Source organism: Micropterus salmoides, unplaced genomic scaffold, assembly GCF_014851395.1.
Source record: "Micropterus salmoides isolate LMB-PRFRI ecotype aquatic unplaced genomic scaffold, ASM1485139v1 Ms_hic_scaffold_3772, whole genome shotgun sequence".
In the NCBI taxonomy this organism is placed as follows: Eukaryota; Metazoa; Chordata; class Actinopteri; order Centrarchiformes; family Centrarchidae; genus Micropterus; species Micropterus salmoides.
In genome coordinates, this window is record NW_024043120.1 from 6,009 (window position 1) to 29,172 (window position 23,164).

Sequence of the window (23,164 nt, forward strand, 5' to 3'; positions counted from 1 at the left end):
GAAGTAGCACAGGAAGTGACTGAGGTCTCGGTTAAAGCAAAGAGACGCAATGCTCACTTAGACACTTTGCCTCTCCAACCAGCCGGAGCAGTTCAACAGACATTTTCTGCTCAGTGTTCCTCTTAGACTTCTGGTTGGTTAGACAAACAGGCTGGAGGGAGGCCTTGGGAACAGTCTGCTGAGGAGGATTTCTTCCAGGTAGGTTACCCGCATGTACATGTTTTAGATCCAGCTCCATGTGAAGCACCAGCAGGCACAGTACATGACAACAAAGCACCACAACTTCATGTGTGTATTCATATCACTCTGTTTCAGCTGTTACAGGAAGGTAAATATTAGACTGTAGTGTGTTTCACTTCACTGATTTCAATCTTGTTTTGTAAGTATTCGTGGCACTGAGCTACTGTGTCGCTGCGTTATTACACTTGTCAGTTGAGAAAGAGCTTGATTGTGGTCACTACATGTCACTTAGTTGTAAGAGGTGTTTTAAGTGGGACTGAAAAATTGGTGGCCTACACTTAAAAATACACGTAAAATAAAAATTGCAGGCAAGCAGTTCTGATATAGATAATAACTCAGAAGCCATGCATTTTTTTAGTGGTTTTAAACTAAATTAGTCAAATATTTTCCCTACAAACAGTGGTGGAATAAGTATTAACTCAATTCCTTTAGGTAAAAGTACTAATATCATACTGTGAAATCATCTGTAAAAGTACTCAATCTGCAGAAAAAATAATCCATTTAACTACTGTTGTATTCCATAATATCGTCATATCTTTGTAACGTCACTGTGAGAACCACGTAGCTTTAAAAGTCACCTTTTCATGAGCTCAGAAAAACAGCCCTGTTTCAGCTTTGTGACAATGCTTTTCCAGCTAATCCAAGGTGTTTGTTTTTTTTATAGTTTATTTAGCTTACAGAGTAGGCGAATTTTCTCAACCCATGAAGGAACACTTCACACTTCAGATAATTAGAAAAACTCACATTCAGAATTACCAAATTTGTGGTACATTACATTACATGATTTTCTCCAGAAAGGAAGGGTTTGACCAATGTTACTCTGAAAAGTAACTAGTAACTTAAGCTATCAGGTAAATGTAGCAGAGTAAAAAGTGCAATAATTGCCTTTGAGATGTAGTATAAAGCCTCATAAAATGGAAAACCAGAACACTTTGTGCTCTGATATATAATATACAGTATTATTTAAATGGTGTGCAAACAACTGTTATCATTATGTCAAACAAACACATGAAACAGGCTCACAAAATGTTATCTCTGTGGGTCTAAAACAGTTTAAAGAGAACAATAGAAACTGCATCATGAATAACAATTAACTAGATTGTTGTCATCATCAACTAAAACATAAATTTGGTACATAGTATATTGTAATTATTGAACATAAAGAAGAGTCTTGGTATTTATTTTTGTCAAATTCTACCAAACAAAAACAACAACAGGTCTGTGTATTATATATAGATGAAGTTGTAATGCCAGATTAAACACTGGTTTTATTTACGTTAAACATGTGTCAAGTATTTTTTTAGTTCTCACATAAAATAAACATTAACTAATAATAATAATACATGTTAGTCAAGTTATACCAGATATTGCTGAAGCTAGAAGTGCTTATCAATTTCAAACAAACCAACCACAAAGCTTCTGACACGGCTGATTTTATCAAATGATGATGAAATGAAACACGTTACTTCATTAGGTGTTAGATTGCACTATAGAGGTTGTGGGAAATGAATGCTTTACTTAGAAAATAGAATTATCATTGTTCACAAAATTTGGCTTAGACATACACACTAAAACATGCATGCTGTTTGGCAGAGAAACAACAGTTTAACCGGAAGAAAAGGTCTGAAGTCAAGTTCAGTGAGGTTTGTACTGTCTGCCAACGTGCAAGGCCACATCAAACGCACAGAATTTGTCACAGAGTTTGACACGCTGTGAACCTCACAATAGGGTGAGGCTCTTCATTCAGAGGAAACCTTTAGACAATTCTGACTAAATTGTTGAGCGAGACTCATCTTACTGAAGATGTTATATTTTTACATTAGCACGGAATATGTGATTATAGTCATACGTACGTAGGTCACAACACCTTTCCTGTGCATGTTTTCTTCTAGCTCAAAGCTCCTAAAATCTTTTGCTGTCCACTAAAGCTCGTCTTTTATCTCCATGTAGGAAGTCTCACCAGCGCAACAACAGTCCGCAACCCCAAGAGGCCAATGAAATGGGGTAAGGAGTTTTTTGGGCTTTTCTCCTCTTCATATGTATACATACACCCATGTATACCATGTACATGTATGTGTTTTATGTACAATAAATAAAGCAATTATACTGCTTGTTTTCCATTAGTGCTTTGTAGATTAAAAGAAGTGTCAATCTATTTAAGGGTGACAGCAAGTTTCAATCCTGTATTTTGAATTTGGGTGGTGGGCTTAGCTCCATGTAAGGATATATGGATCCACATAATGCTAATCAAATTAATTATCCATTTTTAGCAAGTCAAGCAATGTTTCACCTTTTTTTACTAAATTTTACAAAAGAAAAATTTAAGCACTTTCTTGCCTTTAAATTCGAATTTACATTCAATAGTCGTTATATTTGCTTTGTCTGAGTATTCTCCTAATTTTACCAGGATTTACTGTGTGCTGCATATCTTGGTGTGAAACATTTTCAAGAGGAGAAGTGGATCCCTTGAAAATGGTTTATTGGTTCCTCCTTTTCAGAGCATGCAATGCAAAACAGATAAGGGACTTTTGTCAGCCGCATAGATGAGGCTGGGTTTCTTACAGGAAACAAGCTCTTTTAATCAAATGATAGAGCTGACATACTAGAGATGGTAAAAGTTATGCTTTGGGCCACTAAGTAGTGAGTGTCTGATTCAGTGCTACTGAAGGAAGTGGTATTTGTACACAACATAAGAGGAAGTGCTGAGAGACTAAACTCAGAGAAAAAAAGTCTACCATGCAACAATGCCAAAACAGGTCATGAAACGTTCAAAACAAATCTTGGCACATATTTGGTAAGCTTAGTATTACTACTCATGTCGTAGTTTTGCCTTTACTTGCAATGAATTGATTGTACGCAGTAGGTAATCCATGAAGTTGTTGTGGATGCAGGCTCAACATCATAATTCTTGAAAGCCTGATACCTCTGAACATCACTTACGTCACAAAATCAGATTGCACTGCAAGGAGATCCCAGTGTCAATTTTTTAGGGATGCAAAATGGTACCATAAAGTCCAAACTGTTCTTGAAGTGTCCCAAATCTTCTCCTCTGTAGGGGAAGTGGAGATGACAGCGGGCCAGGCAGGCTGAGCCGTAGATTTTCTCGCCTGAGCGGCAGGCATCACTCCAGGGATCCTCCGAGACCTCCAGTTCAGCCCGAAAGACCTCCTGCTCCGCCTGTTCAACAAGGTGTGTGTGTACTTGTACTTTGCTTGAGTATTTCCATTGTATGCTACTTTGAACTTCTACTCCAATACATTTTAGAAGGAATTATAGTACATTTGAGTAAATGTATTTCATGACTTTCCTCATTACTCAGTATCTGTTCTCCATTTGGGTTTGACAGATGACAGGCCTTCTCCACCAGAACCTGCTCCAGCTCCAGCTCCCGCTCCTGTTTCTCTCCCGCCACCCATAGAAATACCACCTAAACGCCCAGACAAATCCACAAAGCCCAAACTTCCCCCTCGGCCGCTGTCCAAGGTGTTCAGTAGCACTGAACATGGAGCAGCTGTTTTGCAGGTATACATTTGTGACTTATTAACTAACTGAATGGCGGAAGTTCAGGAACTTCATTTGGGATACAAATATGGACGTAAACAACTTTTATTCTACAATAGCAGAGAAAGTCATTCTACATTTTTAAAATCCCCAGTCTCTGTAATTGGCTTAAGATGCTCCATTACCCCAATCATCAATTTATGGTGAAGTTGCCCACTGGCCGTCTAGCCCATAGTATATTAAATGTACTTCATGTAGCTTTTTAACTGAGGATGATAAACATCCTTCATTCTTCAATAATTTTTTCATGAGCTGTCCTTCTCTTCACCAGAAGAAGAGCGTCCTCCTCCTCTTTGGTGCATATGGCATATTTCCCACCAAATCCAACATCCATAACACAATTTACAACATTATTGTGATAGTGATTTACTAATGTAAGAGTGCAACATGCCAAACTATTCATGTTTTTCCCACAGGGCTTTGATATTTTTCGGTCAGATGAGACTCTCTGTGATGTCGTCTTGGTGCCTGGGGACAGCAAGGAAACTTTCCCTGTCCACAGAGTCATCATGGCTTCATCCAGTGACTATTTCAAGGCTATGTTCACAGGTGAGTTGTCCTGTTTCATTCGGTTAAAAGTGGACAACACAGTGAACTTGGGCTTTTGAGTTCAAAACTTTGTGAAATGTACTTAATGACAAGTACATTATTATATTAAAACAGAACACCTGTGTACTGTATATTTGGGTGGACAAAACATTAGTAACCCATTTCGGAATACACCACAAACTAAAGTATGGAGTCTACAGTCATGCTAGCAGCTGTGAGTTGCGTACTTAGGCACAGCAGTACTCTAAGCTAAATACTAAGTCAGAATGCTGACTTAGTTTAGCTGGTGGATGTTAGAGACCTTGCGCTCCTCCACCTTCTGTTTGAGGATGCCCCACAGATGCTTAATAGGGTTTAGGTCTGGAGACATGCTTTGCCAGTCCATCATCCTACCCTCAGCTTCTTTAGCAAGGCAATGGTCGCCCTGGAGGTGTGTTTGGGGTCGTTATGTCGGAATGCTGCCCTGCGGCCCAGACTCCAAAAGAGAGGGGATCATGCTCTGCTTCAGTATGTCAACAGGGAGGGAAAATGGATAATTGGGGCCAATTTGGTTGTTTTCACTTAGGGGTGTACTCTCTTTTCTTGCCAGCGGTTTAGACATTAATGGCTGTGTAATGTGTTATTTTGAGAGGACAGCAAATTTACACTGTTATACAAGCTGTACACTCACTACTTTACATTGTAGCAAAGTGTCATTTCTTCAGTGTTGTCATGTAAAAAGATATAAGTAAATATTTACAAAAATGTTAGGGGTGTACTCACTTTTGTGAGATACAGTATGTACGGTACCAAATTCAAATGCCATCCATCTTGTAGTCCAAACAAGATCCAAATTGTGGTCGTGACATTTCCCTGAAAGCCATAAATGTCAACCTGTTGGTGGCGCTTCAGGAAAAGTCTGGACCAAAGTCAGTAGATTTCTTCCTCTGGGAACTGTGAATGTTTGTGTCAAATTTCATGGCAATCCATCCAGCAGTTGATGAGATATTTCTGTCTGGAAATTAAGTTGTGAACCGACCGGCTGAGCGTAGAGTCATGCCTGTCACAGGGTTAAAAGCCATGCTAGTACCCATGTGAGGCTGCTATGCTTATTTGAAAACAAAATGAGAATAATAAATAATTTGGATCCTTGTCACCAGTGGTGCAAAATGTAGAGTTTAAGGTTGGGGACAGATGAAAGGCCATGTTTTTACATACTGTAATGGTTTTACCCTCTGTTATGTAGCCATTTTAGGGCATCTCATACTTAGTGTGACAGGCTATTATTAACATGTTAGCACATGTTAATTTAAGTAAGTAAGTAGGCAGCAGCACAATGTAGTTATACTGGGCTCCAGTGCAAATATTTTCCTTGGGCCAGGACAAACCAGCCTTTGGTCAAAAACATGGAAAGCGGCTGCCTGAACGCCCAATTAAGCTACGGCCACAGAATTCCCCGAACAGCTGGAATATTTTTAACCAGCTTACACTAACAAATCTAAACACAAATAGACACTATGACGATAAGCATAGAACTATACCCTTCAAGATAAGCACAGCAACTCATAAGTATAAAGATATGATCACACAGTTGCAAAAAAAAAACTATTCTATCATTTATCAACACAGCAGAAACACACCCATCAGAAGTTCACTTTATGGGCCTTTTCCTAGCAAGGAAAACCCATTGCAAGAAAGATGATGTGAGGATATCCAAGTACGTTATCGGGCATGACAGGGAAAAGATCATTGGACAAACAGATTTCCCAATTCCCAGCAAGCCTTGTTACATCACAGCTTTTGAGAACAAAAGAAACAAACCAATTAAATAAGCTGCAGGTAGAAATAATACTTATTTTGATAAAATAAAATTTTTTGTAACATTTCAATAACAATAACATATAATAGGCTTACTAAAATGTATTATAAATGACAATAGGGTAACCACAAACATTATGTAGGAGGTAGAGGGGGGTTATAAATAGCAGTCATTCTACATGTAGAGTAATAGAGGAGTGAGGTCTTGTAGGTTGGTGTGCATTTTTATCAACATTGCAAATGGCAGGTGTGAGGGCCTACGCCACACCCTGCTCCTTGCCACCAACGGTACTTTCTCGTGTGTGAATAAGCTAAAAGCAACCTTAAAGTACTGGCAAAGATGCAGTTAATATAGAATATCCTGAGACACTTTGTGTGTGTGATTGTGTGTGTCTTATACCAACCAACTGACATTGCTATCCCTACAGCTATACCACTAGCTTTGCAGAAATACAAATAAAGACACATTCTAATCTGTGTCTTGTTTTTATATTTAAAAGCAAAAGGTAAATATAAAGTAACAAAATATATATTGTTATAAGGTTGCCACTACTGGTACTTTCATTTTTAGATACAAAAAAGTACAAGAAAAGAGGAAGGACTTGACAGTCTAACTCACTTCTGCATTAAACATCCTTTCAGTTGCAGCTTCACTGAAGATATTTGCATGGTCCTTTTATTATCCTCACACTGTATAGGTGTAAGTAGCCAGGCTTTACGGTGTCAGCTATGTCTTTGAATCTTGCTGACTGTGCACTTTGGTATCATGCCTGCACAAGACAAATCTTCTGAAACGATGCAAAAGCATTCATTCACCTTGTCCCTGTCTCTTTGTACTTGTTCTTTCTTTGTTCAGGAGGCATGAGGGAGCAGGAGATGAGAGAGATCAAGCTGCATGGGGTCACCAAGTTGGGTTTAAAGAACATTATAGAATTCATTTACACATCCAAAGTCACCCTTGACATGGGTAATCTCCAGGAAACACTGGAGGCTGCAAACTTCTTGCAGGTCATGCCTGTTCTGAGCTTCTGTAATCAGCTTCTGAGCAGAGAGGTAAGGGGTTTTTGTTTCATAATAGAGTCACACTCCTATGATGTTGTATCAATTCATTAATGGCAGATCATTAAACTCAGCTATACTGGAGGTCAAGCTCATTAAGCTGCCAGAGGGATTTGGCAGCTTAATGAGCCTGACCTCAAATGTAACTGTATGCCTCACTGTCCTTTAATGAACTCCCTCTCAGACTCAATTATACAGATTGGTTAATAGTTGCACCTGCAAGAAAGGCAGAGTAATGCAGAGCAAAGCTGATTTTTAAAAAAATATTATAATTTATTCCCCTTCTGTGTTGTTCTTCGATGCAGATCACTATTGATAACTGTGTGGAGGTCGAGCAAATTGCCACAGACTTGCTTCTGGAGGACGTTCAGCTGAATATAGGTGAGTGTTGTGAAAAACTGATCGAAGAGCATAGTGACAAACGTACAACGTACTTTCTTAGACCTGTATTAATACATACATAAGGCTCCTTCAACTCTTCAGATCCTCAGCGGTCCCTATGACCACTTTCTTATATTAAAATAGAAAGTAATAAAACTAAATATTAGTGTATCATTCATCCTTTAAGTTCAAAAACTAAAGTAAACTCAAGATAACTGATGTTGATCATCCTTGTTTTATCAAACTTAGGAGAGTTTGTCAGCCAGAACCTGTCAGCGATGGTGGAAAGTGGTCGCTACCTCCAGCTCTCCGTAACCAGCATGGCCAACGCTCTGTCCAGCAATTCCCTGGAGGGTTTCTCAGAGTTGGAGCTCTACAACATTGCCAGAGGATGGCTCGACCATGACTACCCCAATCGCCGCTCCTCTGTTTATGCCTTGATGCGCCATATTCGCTTCCCACTGATGAGCCCCACTGAGCTGATACAGATCTCCCAGGATGAGGAAGAGGGAGGAGACTCCATGATGCGCACTGATACAGCTTGTGTGAACCTCCTGCTGGAGGCCAGCAACTACCAGATGATGCCTTTCATGCAGCCAGCTCTGCAAACGGAGCGGACACAAATACGCTCAGACGCCACCCACATTCTGGCACTGGGTGGTGTGATGCGACAGCAGCTGGTGGTGAGCCGGGAGCTGAGGCTGTATGATGAACAGACCGGCCATTGGAGGGCTCTGAAGCCTATGGAGGTGCCACGTTATCAGCATGGTGTAGCTCTTCTAGGCGGCTTCCTCTTCATTGTTGGAGGTCAGAAAACCTACAGTTTATAATGAACACATAATATTCACAGTTCTCAGCTCAAACTGTGCAAGTGTCCATTTAACATGGGTATTTGGTCTAGGACTCACACATAAGCACAAAACAAAGAATCTAAAATTTCTTGGTCTATGCAAAAACCAGGATAGGAGACTAGATCCTAGCATACAGAAACAACAAGTAAAGCCCTAATTTACTTGGTAAATAGGAACCACTTGGAGGTGAATTCATGGTACATGATGCATCATCCCGACTTTTTAAAATAAGATTGATTCACAGGTTAAATTGTGTCCTCCATTTTGTTACCACTCTAACGCTGATTCTTGTTGACTTCTCAGGCCAGAGTACTTATGACACCAAGGGTAAGACAGCCATAGACAGCGCCTACCGCTATGACCCGCGCTTCGACAAGTGGCTTCAGATTGCTTCACTCAACGAGAAGCGGACTTTTTTCCACCTGAGCGCTCTGAAGGGGAAACTGTATGCAGTCGGAGGAAGGAATGCCTCAGGAGAGATTGGTGAGCTGCTAGTAATTACTGTCAGTACTGCTTTTACTACTGTCAGCTGATCAATAGATAATTCATTTTTATCATCATTTAAAAGTCCAAATTTCACAATTTTATAGCTCTGTTTTTGGTCTTCACCAACTCCGGAGAGAAATATCTGTCTCTTTAGCTGCTAAATGCTCCATATGTTCACCAGCTGGTCTCTAACTGTGTCTGTCTGACGTTTGGGGCATGTAGTGTACAGTGGGTTTGTAGAGCTTTACACTGAAAACAGCTGCCTGCTGCGGCATGGAAACAACAAGTGGTAAGAGTGAACTAAAACAGTAAAGTTTGAGACGCACAGCTTAACACTGAGCTGAATCTCAGAGCAGCAGTTTCAGGTGATAATTCTCTGTAGGTTCATCACTACAAGTGACCCAGTTCATACTGTCATATTGTTTTTTTACATTGTCATAAAATACATTGCTAGTATAAAAATATAACTTTAAAATTGGCATGTCAACATGTTATAAGAAAAAAAAAACTTTTTCCACTATACCTTGGTGGACAAAAAAATAACATATGCACATCAGGATGCTTATATTGGCCTTGGAAAAGTTTACTCACCCTTAAATAAAATTCAACCCCAAACATCTGTCTGTCACTTTGATCAGACACTGTGGAATGCTACAACCTGAAGAAAAATGAGTGGACATTTGTGACCAGTATGGTGGAGCCTCACTACGGACATGCTGGAACAGTTCACGGAGACCTCATGTATATCTCAGGTAAGGTAACAATGTTAAACACTCTTTAACCTTGACATAAGACCAAATGCTTCTCTAAAGTAGTAACATTTTCAACTCATGTGAATGCATTCTTGCCTCAGTTTGAACCATCTTGAGTAAGTTCATGTCTATTCACACATCTTTCCATTGAGTATATTCTGTTTTCATGGGATAAAGTACCAAGAAGATATTAAATTAAAATCAAAATTTAAATTCCTATAATAAAGATTTCAGTGGTTCAAAGTACAGTTTGAAACATAAAGCAATGTTTTTCTTTAAGAATGATCCAATACTAGACAGTAGGATAATATAGTAATATAAAATTTGCTCAAAGGCACAGTGGCCTGTGAACAAGTGTGTAAAGTCTGCGTTCCTAAATTACCCATTTGACAGTTTCAAAAATGACTCGTGTCCATTTTCTCTATACAAGGTACACATGGTTATGTAACAAGATTTACACAAAAGTTGTTAACAGCTAAATACTTAGCTCAGTAATCTCTTGCTGGTCTAACCAACAGTCAGGGTTTATTTTTCTGTGAGTCCATCACAGTGTTTAATGGTAGTTAAGGGTGAGCAGATGAGGGAAAGGGTGACCCCTAAGGTTTCATATTCACCTTAGAGCTCCAGCTATTCCCTTGTGAGTGTTTAATCCTGCCTTTGTCTCTGGCAGCTTCTCTGTTTGTTTATCTTCTCTCCCTGATTCCTCCTCTGCTCCATCATAGACTGTTTCTCTTTATGTCATTCCGCCACCTTTGATGCATCCCACCAATCTTGAATCCTTTCAGCTAACACAACATGATGCTCTGAGCTGAAAGAATGTGCAGTGTTTTCAGTTTTAAATCCAGTTACAACAGTGTTAGACTGATCCTTCCCTTCTGTCCAAAGTTATGAATATTTAAATTGTCACAGAATCAACACAGTCAGTTTCTCTTTTAACTTTTGCATCATGTTAATCTGGGTGTAGAGAAGAAAAATAAAAAGACAAAAAATTGTATATAACAAACTACATATTAATCATTGTGGACTAGTAGTTGTAGGTCCCTTTATGATACTCACAAAAAGAAAAGTTATATACCAAATGATACACAGTAGATGGGTGAATAAATTATAAGGCATAGAAATACGACTATTTAACATGGTGGAGTGTCGAGGATGAATTAAGGACCCTCACAGCCTCAAGAAAGAAGCTGCCCTGTCTGGTGGTACGACAGCAGTTACTTCTGTATCTCTTGCCAGACGGTAGCAGAGTGAACAGGCTGTGGCTGGTCTGGATATTGTCTTTTAGGATCCTTTGGGCTCTGCGCAGGAACCTCATTGATATCACAGATGCACGGTAGAAGGGTACCAATGATGTTCTGGAACATAAATGGTGGACAGGCCGGCAGAGCCTAGAGTAACTGTATCGTTGTGGTCTGGTTAGCAATAACTTCTCGGTCACGGTTGAAGTTACAGAAATCTTGCCTTTGTGGTAAAAAGAAGCATACACTGACTGTTCATAGTCAAGGGGAAGTATCTTTGACACACAGTCTCCAGTGTTCCCAACACATGCTTTGTAGGCCAAGCACATAACCTGACTTCCTCAAGAAGTTTTTTTTAAGCTGTCTAACAGCATCATGCAAGTTTTCCACGTGCTACAGAGAGAGGACAGTTATTATTCATACAAAAACTACACAACCGCTTTTTTCTCTGGTGAGGACACTCTTGTAATGATGCAATCAGGTCATTCAGGGTAATAATGAATAGTTATCCATATGTCATCCAGTGTCAGGTAGATTCCTGATCCAAATACTCTACATATAGTATTTGCAGAGAGCATTTGTAGAGAGCATTTGTAGAGAGCATTTGTAGAGAGCATTTGTGCTGCCCATGCATTTAGGTGGATACAATTTCACACTCCTTAAAGTGATTTAAAAGGTTGATAAGAACAGAATTAAATTTCACACAAGCAGATGATGACCTGGTGTGGATGCTAAAAGGTCCTACTAATACCAAGAAGCCATTAAACAACCACCCTTACCAATGAAAATCAATTAAATATGACAGAAATCATGTTTGCAGCGAAGGTAATGTATTGGAAGTTTTATTCATGTGTTTCCCCGGAAGTTACAGCAACTAGAAGGGGTTGACCGAATGAAACATGCCATTACCTTGAATAAAATTATTTCTCTGGGTTTGAACATTGTTGGAAACATTTGGGATAGTGTAAATACACAACTCAACAAAATATACAACATAGGTCTAGTCAATTTTAGACATTTTAATGCAGAAATGTTACATATTAAACCTTAAACACACAACACAGGAAAGACAGAAATATTTGTCTGATTTCAGCTTCAGGTCTTTGACAGTGGAATCATCAAAAAAAAACTTTCATGGGCACTCAATCAGCCGTCAGAGGAGCGCTGTTCACTGTAATTCACATTTAAAACTGTTTTTGGATTTCTGTTTTGATTCTCTATAAGTGACAACAGGTTCCATTTTGACAAGATGAATTATTGACAACGCTTGCTCAGGAAGTGGTTTGAATGAATAGGTCAGCCAAGCACGCTTGCTTGGCTGACCTACTCATTCATACCACTTCCTGTTTAGCAGCAAACTCTGAGCAAAACATGAGCGGCTCTCAGTCTGATCGTAGGCAGGTTTCTTAGCAACTTTGGACAGGAAATCAGCTCACGTTGTGAATAGAAACATAAGTTTCACATGTTGTGTTGCAGGAAACACAAAGACCTGTGGTTGCAGCACATTTAAATCCCATACCCTCAAAAGCTATAAGGTGCTGGTAATGTATTATTTACCAATATATATAGTTTTTGAGTTGAAACACAAGCTCAGTAAAAGGTCAGAGGGAAATGCATTTAGAATTACATTTATCCATATCTTGAAAGTCGAACTAAAAGAATAATTAGCAAATGTGCAAGATGTGTATTGGACAGAAAAAACTAAGAGATGGGACAGCAAAAGCAGCAGATTTTAGAACTCGTGAAGTCCTGGAAGATGCTTTTTCTTTAATTTGTGGACACACGAGCATGCACATGTGATTTAAAAAAATTCAGTGTTTTTATTTCTTCAATCTCTTAAACCTAACGTTAGAAGTTTTGTTTACGTGTACTTGTACAGGAACTGTATTTTTCAGCAAGTGCCCATGTAAGATTTAGGCTTGGTTTCTATAATAAGTGCTGTTACAATTAGAAGGAACATCAGAAAATAGAGTATTCCTCACTGGGCAATGCCATTTCATCATGTATAGAACATTTCCAGACCACAAGACAAATCCTCTTATCTCAGATGGACATCTGTACGTGACACATTAATCTATTTATCTTTTTCAAAAACACATTCCCTTGTATTCAATGCTTCTTTCATACATATATCCTGTGATTTCATTTTATTTCCTCTTTGTGTGTCCATTTGTCCATTTTACATTAAAATCTTAATTTCTTTTTTAAGTGTGGTAAAAAGGTATTGCAAACTAAGCATTTCACCATTCAGGGGGAAATTCTGTTGCACTGTGCAATAACGACCTTGAACTTTAGGAGGAAGACCACTTACACTTTGGATGGTATTTTAAAGAAATGAGGGTGTGAAAAAAGTCCAAGTCCAAAAGAATCACAATGAAGAGAAACACATTGTTCACATTGCCATTACAGTGTAAAAGGAAATGTGTCATTACGTCTGTTTTCAATATCTGACCATAGGAAAGTACCCGACCACTGCCACAAACTCTTCCACAAACTCATGTTCACTCGTCCTCATTGAACAAAGTTCAGACTGTGTGAAAACAGATGCAGCGTTTTACCACATGCACATTGTGCATGTGCATATTGTGCAGAGAACCTCAAATTATAGCTTTTATTAACATGGACATACAGTATACTACTAGTGATAACTATTGATTTATTGATTTGGATTTGGAAAATCACTCTTTTATGTGGGGGGGGCACAAGTCAAAGAAAGTAAACTGTTTCATAACATTACATAAAACACATTTTTGTGCCTGTAAGATATATCATAGAGACGTATTTTTAAGATAGACTGTAACATCTAATGAATTCTCTTTCGTCACACAGGTGGCATCACCCGTGACACATTTCAGAAGGAGCTTTGGTGTTACGACCCAGTCGCTGACACATGGAACCGACGAGCCGACATGATGGAGCTCCGTGGTCTGCACTGCATGTGCACCGTAGGAGACAGACTCTATGTCATGGGCGGGAATCACTTCCGAGGCAGCAGCGACTATGACGACGTCCTGAGCTGCGAATACTACAGCCCAGAGACAGACCAATGGATGGTGGTGGCACCAATGCCACGGGGCCAGAGCGACGTTGGTGTGACAGTGTTTAACGGGCAGATCTATGTTGTAGGAGGGTATTCCTGGAACAGCAGATGTATGGTTGACATTGTGCAGCGCTATGATCCAGAGCAGGATGTGTGGGACAGGGTGTTCAACGTTCTGGAGCCTCTGGGGGGGATTCGTGCCTGTACAATGACAGTTCATCTGCCGGAGGGGTCGGTGGACGAGGCTGAGATACAGGAGTGTCCACTGCCCACAGCTAAAAGCTGATCGTGGGGTTTCTGACTTTTGCCACTGTCAGACCAGAGTCGGCAAGATGGAATTAGTATGTTGAAGGCAAGAAGAAGGCAAAGCAGAAAATTAGTGTGGGTTGCAAACATGCTGCAGATGCAAGCATTGCTCGCTAGTTAACATTAGCATTCAACTGTCTTGTGCCATTTCCTGTCCTTGCCTTTACTCTCAGCCATGCAGCATCCCCCCTGCTCTGCTGCTTGTGTTCTTCCACTCTGCGATTTCAGTATGTAAAAGGAAACACTCCGTCACATCCTTAAAGAAACCCACCCTCCCTCTCAAAGTGACAGGACATTGATTGATGAGTATCACTGTTTCACAGGTCAAAATTCAATCAGATGGACTCTTTTGGTGTAAACGCAGCTTTAGACTTCAGCACTGAAATAACGTGATCAAAAGATAAAGCTGGCGTTATTTTATCATTTCATTACCCTCTACTAATCTCATTGATAGACCAAAAACAATGATGACTTTATCCTGCTAACAAGCATGTCAGAGAAATGTCATCTATGATGACGCACAAGTTGCGAGGACTATACTGAGCTCTCTTCATATCATAATGTAGGATGGAGGAATGTGTAAAAATCATTTGTGTTTTGCGGCATGGAGTCATGAGATGTAAGCTAGACAACAAAGACAGCGTGTCTATTATGATTTAGAACTTGAATAGGGACTGTACAGAAGAAAGTGGAAATCCCCTCAATATAAACAAATAAAGCAGCTTATTTTTAAGTTTTGGTCTGGGTTTTGGCCTTACTACTTAGCTAAAGACACTGTCAATTCTAATGATTGCATAAATCATCAATATGAAGTAAAATAGCTTTTTATTTCCTCCCATAAATCCTAAATAAAGAGAGATAAACTAGATCCCAGTAGATTCTCATAAACTGTACTGCAGTTAGTTTTTCCATTAGCCTACCCTTTATAAAGCTGAGACTGTTCCTGAGCTTTATGCTTAAGAACAGAAGCTCAGGAGTCATGTTTGATGATGCTTGAAAAGTAAAAGAGGACAAACAGCAAGAAGCTTATAGATGTAAACTGCTGTACCTTACTGCTTTAACACAAGCTCTGTCAAGTACTGTTAGCAGAAACAATGTATGGATACATGTTAGATTTGTTATGTATATTTATATTATATGCAGTGTTTTAAAATACAAATAAAAGGTTGATTATGATCTTCATGTTCCTCATTATTCACTGTCAGCGAAGGGCAAAGTTCCATCAGCTGGTAAGACACAAGTTCTTCAGCAGCTACAGGAGGGCAAGCATATTGTTAACACACACATGAACACACAGACTCTTTGGTACATCTGGTGCAAGTGAGTGACGATGAAATTACCCTTGAGACTTCAGATAAGACAACAGACAGCTGCGATATCAACTGCTATGCCAAGGACTAGCAGACAGACACCAGTATGTGATGCATAAAATATTACTGAAATTACAAGATCAGTTTGTTTTAGAAAAGACACTCAAAGCTAATTGGAATCCACTTTAGCAGTACCTTTTATAATACCAAGTATAATACCATAAGTATAAAACAAGTATAAATATACATGACCTAATTTCATTGTACCTATCCTAAATTCAAATAAAGCTACAAATAAAAAGCTAAATCTACATAGAAAGAACTCAAAAGAAGATGAGGAGACTGGATGTTTTAGGCTCCTGTTTAAAAACTGAAGCGTAAGAAAAGCAAAGCCCATATATTTTGGATGTTTCCGAATATGATAATACTAGTTAGAGAGACTTTCCACCACACAGCCACAGTGTACTATTTACTGAGCAAACCATGGCCAACTATAATTCATCACTGTGCAAGGGAAACCATATTTGGCTTTCTGGGAGATAAATGTCACCTTTTCAAGGTTGTTGGATGTTGTTTTATTTGGCTGACCTAGCCTTGTACCGTCCTGAGGTGTGGAAAGTACTGACTTTAATTAATGTACTGGAGTACAGATCTGATCTACTTATCCTTTCAATTTCAATTCCTTTCAAAAAGCAGGATATGAGCAGCGATACATTTACTTTCAAGAGTATTTCCATTTTATGATAATTTATACTTTTATTCCACTACATTTCAGAGGGAAATACTGTACTTTTTACTCTATATTCTATATTTATGTTAAAGCTATAGTTACTAGTTTTGTATTGTATTTTCTTTTTTCCTTTTTTTCATCACTGTTTTAATGTTTTATTTCTTAAAAAGCCCTTCTAGGGACAGGTGTTGCAAATTAGCAACTGCTAAAACACTATGGTACACATATTGGATTGCTGTTTTCAGTTTATCTATGTTAGATGTATCGGTCTCTAATAAAATAAACCATAAATAAATACATAATAGTTTAAGCGTTTAAACTACCCAACAGCATATAAAGTTGTTAAAATTAGCTACACCTTAACATAAAAATAACATTGAAATGTGGCTGTGATGTGCATAGGCGCTCCTCTGTACTGTACACACAGCGCAGCCAACGAGGTGAAGTCCACTAAGACCATAAAACGACCAGGTCCCAGCATAACACAGACTCCAAAACAAACTCCATGTTAGGCTAAAAACAACAATAAAGATTAGCCAATGCTGAGCTAAACATGTTTACTAACCTCAGGTTACTAATCTATTTTGCATTCAGCAAAATGGGCCTTGTTGTATGAGGGTTTTAAAGCCAAAGTTTATGATGAATGGCACAGTAGCTGCTGGTGTTGTCCTCTCTCACGTGTGGCCGTGCGCAGTAGATACAACATGTTACATAGGCAGATTTTAGGATTTTAAGTGTGACACACACACACCAACTCAGGTGCGTCAAGCAACTCCTAGGATGGTGAAGTCTTGATCCACTCTACTCAGCATCTCATAACCTAGTAATTGTTGCCTTCCTTTATTGTGTTGATTAGGAGTAAGATGGTTAGGGTCAGGTTAAGAATATTAGCATAAGCCAATCAGTGACAGGTTTATGTGTGCACCCACTAGTGCTTCTGGAGAGTTGACTTTACAACTGACAAGTCTAGCAAACCAACAAAATGATTACAGGTAAGCTAATAATATCAGAAGGAAGATTGCATTTGCTTTTAATTATTCCATCTGATGTATTTAGCAAAGTTTAGAGGCCCTTGCATGTCAGGAGGGAAAAATAGCAGTCTGTTTTATTTCAAATAGTAACACACCAGTATAATTTCTGCCCATCATAAGCTGACTTTATCATGCATCGTTCAAAAACCTAAGGTAAAAGAAAAGGATGCTAAGCATGCACAAAATGATGCATTGTAACAATTTACATCATATCAGTTTAAGTCAAATTATATTTTAAAGAATTTTTTATCAGTAAAATTGGAGTTTTGTTTGTGGTCCTTTGTTTGTGGTCTTGTACGATTGTGACACAGTGTTAGAAGGCGTTTACTCATGGTTCATTAGTGTATGTTTTATTTCAAATAGTAATTCACCAGGATAATTTCTGCCTAGCTTCTTGGTAGGGGCTTGTTTCAGATAATCCAAGAAAAGCATATATATAAATGGCATTTAAATGTAGTCATCAATCATAATATAAATCATACCTACTTCTACCATTGTGGATACCAATGTATGTAATACCAATTGTCAGTCTTTTAGGGAATATTCTGATTTACTTTCAGATGTTTTTGCAGATTTTTGAGCACCTTATGTTTTAATTAGATGTATTTTTTTGTTCATATAATGGTGATTTCTGTTACGGGGTGTGGTGTGTGGACAGAGAGGACCCGAATGCAGCACTCAGAAGGAAGGAGGTTTATTGGAGGAAAAAGGGTGAGAGGGACTGGAGGGAGAGGAGGACGTCGGGGAAGTACAGGCACGGGGAACCAAGGAGACAGGGGGCCAGAGAGCAGGGGAACACAGGGGCCGAGGAAGCGTGGAGAGGCGGGGGAACAGGGAGGACGCCGTGAGGGAAGTCCGAAGAGGAGTGGGCCAGTGGGTGAGCCCAGCCGAACGGAGGACGAGGGTGAGTGTACCTGGGAGGAAAACAGACAAAGGGACAAGGTTAGGGAAGACAGCAACAAGGTACAGGGTAAACGTGAAAAAACAAGAAACATGAAAGCCTGAACGTGGGGATGGCACCGGGTATGGAGCAACGACGATCAAGCAAGGATGGTGTGGAGAACCGGGGTTGAAATACAGGCTGGGATGAGGTTGATGACTGGCAGGTGTGGCAGGCAGACGAGGTGGCTGATGAGTTGCAGGTGCAGGTAGTTGGCTGGGCTCAGGAGCAGAGGGAGAGAGAGCACACAAGGGGAGAAAACACAGGGAGGCAGGCAGAGAACAGGAAACCAAGGGAAAAAGCAGAAAAACTGATAAAAAGTAGAAAAAACCAGGACACTCACCGTCAGCCGGGCTGCCACCATAACAGATTTCTGTGCCACCCCAAAGTGACCACTAGCCCCATCCTGGCCACACCATTGAAAATTGCCTGTGTCCACCACTAAATATCAGTTGTTTTATCTTGGGGAATCATTCATTTTGTGGGAGGTGTCTTCAGAAATAACCTTCATCTCTGCCTACCTCTTGTAATAAAGGGTTATTCCCAATTAAATAAAAGATTGCATTTTCCAACAGCAACTGTCCTTGGCATATAAAACGTTCCAGCCCCCATTTTGTTTGGCATCACATTCCACCTTGAAGTAGGAGAGCCCATCCCCTTTTTTCACACTGCCTTGGAAATAAAGAGTTTTTTTAGTAAAGTTTCTGGGTTTACAAAAAGTGGCAGGGCTCAGACTGGGAGAGCAGAAAGTGCTGTCATTCTCTCACAGACAGAACTCAAAACATCCAAGAACACAAAAGTTGTATTCTTTTTTTTTTATTTGGAACTTCTTCTTTTGAGGAGGCTCTTCAAGAGGTCCATTGTATAAGAGAAGTTTGAAGGATTTTTTTGTCCTCATACCAAGAGAGATTTAAGCCGCGATGTCTCTGAGAGGTGATGTGTGTGTAGTGACGGGAGCCTGTGGATTCCTGGGAAAGAGACTGGTGAGGCTGCTGCTAGAAGAAGAGGAAATGGCTGAGATTCGACTGCTGGACAAACAAGTACAGCCCCAACTTTTACAGAGTCTGGAGGGTAAAATCTGTCAACCTACAAATTATTCATCTTGTTTTCTCTCTCTCTCTCTCTCTCTCTACAGCACACATGAAATTTGTCAGAAGAAATATGAAATACATTAAAACTACATGGGAGAAGTTGGCCTCCATGCTGTGCCGTATAACTCCATTTCAAAGAGAGACACATTGATAGTATTAATCTGAATGCAGTACTATTTACTCTTTGAACACTTTGCAATGGCACTAGTTTCATTTGTGTTAATTTTAATAAAAGTTAATTTAATCAGGGAAAGCTCATTGAGTATCAAAATCTTCTTTTACACGCGTGTAATTGCAAACTAATAATTGCAGAGATTGATTAATGGTGTTCCTGTCTTATCCTCAACTAAAACGATAGCCTTGGGTTTAAACAGATTCGTAAACCACTGAGTTTATGTAACTGTTTAACAACCCATTAGATAAAACCTAAACAGAGATGGACGCCACTCTAAGGCTGTTTTATATTATTTCTGACTGCTTAACAGCTTCTCATTTGACAGCAGCAATAACTCTATTTAAAGATAAAAGACACAAGAAAATACTGCAGCATTAGTATTTTATATAGCAAATTACAAAGCCTTATATTGTGTTAATTGATGCGTTTATTCTTGATTTTACTGTGTCAGACTGTAGAGGCGACACAAAGTTGAATGTTTTCGAGGGCGACATCAGAGACGGTGATTTCCTGAGAAAAACTTGTCGAGGTGCATCAATCGTCTTCCACATTGCATCCATCATTGACGTTATTGAGTCAGTGGAGTACAGTGAGATGTACGGGGTCAATGTCAAAGGTAAGGCCTTAATCCACTGAAAGCTCCACTGGGAAACTGACAGACATGTTTAAACAAGAAATGTTTTAAATTATGTTATTTTCTTGAATTTATAATTATCAAGAAATTGAACAGTATTTATTATTATGCATCACAGACATGTTATATAAAAGATGGACACAGATTAAGAGGAACTCTTTAAATTGATTGCACTTCAACTGACTTTCAGTGCCTATGCTTTAACTGATTATTCAAACTTCTTACATGACTTACTTTAATTGATGCTTCAACTGCTTTCAGCTTCTGTTTACACTTCAGCGAACACTTCCAAACCAACTTTTTCCAGTGTTTACACTTCAACTGAGACTTGAGCTGCTATAAGCACTTACACTTAAATTTCTAACTGCTGTCATTGCTTACTTTTACACTTCAGCTGCTTTCACACTTCATCTTCTTTCACTACTCACATTTCAACTGACACTTCAACATTAACTTTTTTCAGTGTTGACTCTTGAACTGCATTTTCTGTTTTTTCCATTTTAATTTCAACTACGGCAATGGCCACTTCAACTTCTTTCAGTGCTCCAATTCCTGACATTAAGAAAATGGTTCAACAAGTTTAGATGCAGCCTTTTTAGTTTTCTGCTGCAATCTCTGGCATGAATGTTAAAACGTCCAAACACAAGCATTTCGATATAAGTTTTTCATCAGCTTACTTTCTCGTTGGTGTGAAACCAGTAGAAAAGTTTGACTTCCTCTGATCTTCTGTAAAGTCAAAAGCATCTTTGTTTTGTAGGAACGCAGCTGCTTCTGGAGGCATGTATTCAAGAGAACGTGGTGTCCTTCATCTACACTAGCACCATCGAGGTGATGGGACCAAACCCCAAGGGTGACCCCATAATCAACGGCAGTGAGGACACCGTTTATGACTGTTCTCTGAAGTTTACCTACAGCAAGACCAAAAAGGAGGCTGAGGAGAGAACCCTGCAGGCCCACAGCGAGGTGCTCCAAAATGGAGGCCGACTGGCCACATGCGCCCTCAGACCAATGTACATCTATGGGGAGGGCTGCCGCTTCCTGCTGGGCCACATGGGTGACGGGATACGAAACAAAGACGTTCTATTTCGTATGTCTGTCCCAGAGGCCCTAGTGAATCCTGTTTATGTGGGCAACGTGGCTATGGCTCACCTCCAAGCAGCCCGCAGCCTTAAAGATCCAAAAACAAGAAATGCTATTGGTGGAAAGTTTTACTTGATTTCTGATGACACACCACCTGTCAGTTATTCAGACTTCAACCACGTCATGATGTCACCTCTGGGCTTCAACATCCAAGAGAAACTTCCTCTGCCGCTCCGCTTCCTCTACTATTCTGCTTCCTATTGGAGACTCTGTGCATGATGCTCCGCCCTTTCATACGCATTGTCCCACCGATGAACAGGCAGCTCCTCACCATGTTGAACACCCCGTTCAGCTTCTCCTATCAGAAGGCTAAGACGGATTTGGGATACACCCCAAGATACACCTGGGAGGAAGCACGCAAACGCACCATTGAGTGGCTCGCCTCTGAGTTGCCAAAGGAGAGGGAGAAAATAAGAGCTAAATAATTAATGAAAAGTTGTTAGAACTATATTAAAACTGCAGTATAAGTGATTGTTTTGCTGTAAAATAGTAAAATATATCATTGCCTAATGTCTGTTTGTGAAATTATGTTTTCATGCATGAATAACTAGATTTTCCTGCAGTGACAAACTAAGGCGAAAAGTTAATTAAATCATATATAATAAAAGCATGTTAATCATCAATGTTGATGTTTCTCTAAAAGCACTATTTGTGGAGCACAGGTTTTTGTTATCTGGTATTACCACCACTAGGAGTTGCAGAAGTAATAGATTCCTTTACATCTGGGGTTTAATTGTAGATAAGCTGCATTCACTCACAGTTTCTTCAGTAAATTTGGCTTTACAGATAATTACCTCAACCTCAGGAGAGACAATTTAAGGTAGACAGCACAGTAGGCAGCCTCAACTTAAATCTATGAGGATTGGTAAACTTCCAGTAGCTAATATAGTTAAATTTACCGTTTGTAGTCAGAATGCTTTGTTCTTGGAAAGGATTACATTTTTTGTTTAATTACTACCTTAAAACTACAGGCAAGATCCAGTCAAACCTACTATGTATTTATAACTGTAAAACACAACCATTTGAATATCCACTATGATCAAGTAAGAAAGCAATAAACTGATTTAACCAGTTAAAGAAATGGATGTATTTTTTACCATATTTGCAAAGAGCCTTGATTATGTAAAAAAGCATTCGTAATGGAACAATCAGTCAGCTAATAATAGATTTCCCACAGACACAACAGTGTGACCCCACATCACTTTTTGTGACAATCTTGCTCTCTCCCAATCACACAAACAAACATTAAAGCACACCCACACACAAGCCAGTGGGCAGCCAGGCCAGAGTCCAGCATTTTATACAAACAGCCATTGAACACCAATGAGGTCATGGATTCCAGGCAAAGAGCTTCAACCACTTGTCCCCAGTCTGGGAAGGAAAAAAATATCACCCCCTGATAAGTGTGATGCCTAAGTGAAAGGACAGGAGAAGGTTTGTTGTGGATTTGTTCAGGCTTAAGGGGGAGCTTTACACAAAAAGAAACTGCAAGCAAACCCTGCTAGGATCATTACAAAATTTTGTTTGGGTTTTTTTTTTATGGTTTCCTGCCTTGCTTCATTGCCTACCAGTTAAAGACTGAGTCATTCCAGAGTTACAGAACTGCACAGAGCTCGGATTTTCTCAAGCCAAAAGCTGATCTCCATCCACCAATCTGGAGCTAAACAGAGCAGCTGAGTACTATTAAGCCCTAACTAAAGCTCCCAGGCAGCTACTCTCCCCATTCACCTCTCGGCTACTACAGAAATGCCTCGGGAATACAAAACAATCCTCCTCTGTGTTTTGACTATCTACATCACATCATTGGTGTTGGGTAAGTGGTCTGCCTTTTAAAGAGAGATTTTCCTTTTGTA

General features: G+C 39.5%; 2 protein-coding genes across 3 annotated transcripts; both read left to right on the forward strand.

Moving 5' to 3' along the window:
- The first annotated feature begins 13 nt into the window (after positions 1 to 13).
- LOC119884913 (kelch-like protein 9) lies at positions 14 to 15,436 on the forward strand. Of its 2 annotated transcripts, none has more exons than XM_038695195.1 (11): positions 14 to 198; positions 2,191 to 2,244; positions 3,296 to 3,429; positions 3,587 to 3,762; positions 4,218 to 4,350; positions 7,004 to 7,200; positions 7,512 to 7,587; positions 7,837 to 8,394; positions 8,742 to 8,921; positions 9,563 to 9,676; positions 13,744 to 15,436. In XM_038695195.1, the coding sequence occupies exons 2-11, from the start codon at positions 2,240 to 2,242 to the stop codon at positions 14,238 to 14,240; spliced, it is 2,070 nt and encodes a 689-aa protein (XP_038551123.1). In that variant the 5' UTR covers positions 14 to 198; positions 2,191 to 2,239; the 3' UTR covers positions 14,241 to 15,436. The 2 variants fall into 2 exon arrangements, with proteins under 2 accessions (XP_038551123.1, XP_038551124.1); XM_038695196.1 differs by lacking the exon at positions 14 to 198 and adding an exon at positions 1,993 to 2,089.
- A 3,530-nt stretch (positions 15,437 to 18,966) lies between these two features.
- Positions 18,967 to 22,388, forward strand: LOC119884914 (3 beta-hydroxysteroid dehydrogenase/Delta 5-->4-isomerase-like). Its single transcript, XM_038695198.1, is given in 4 exon segments — positions 18,967 to 19,342; positions 19,989 to 20,153; positions 20,929 to 21,501; positions 21,504 to 22,388. Coding segments are annotated over 4 exon segments (1,122 nt in total). The 5' UTR covers positions 18,967 to 19,191; the 3' UTR covers positions 21,737 to 22,388.
- Positions 22,389 to 23,164: the final 776 nt, after the last annotated feature.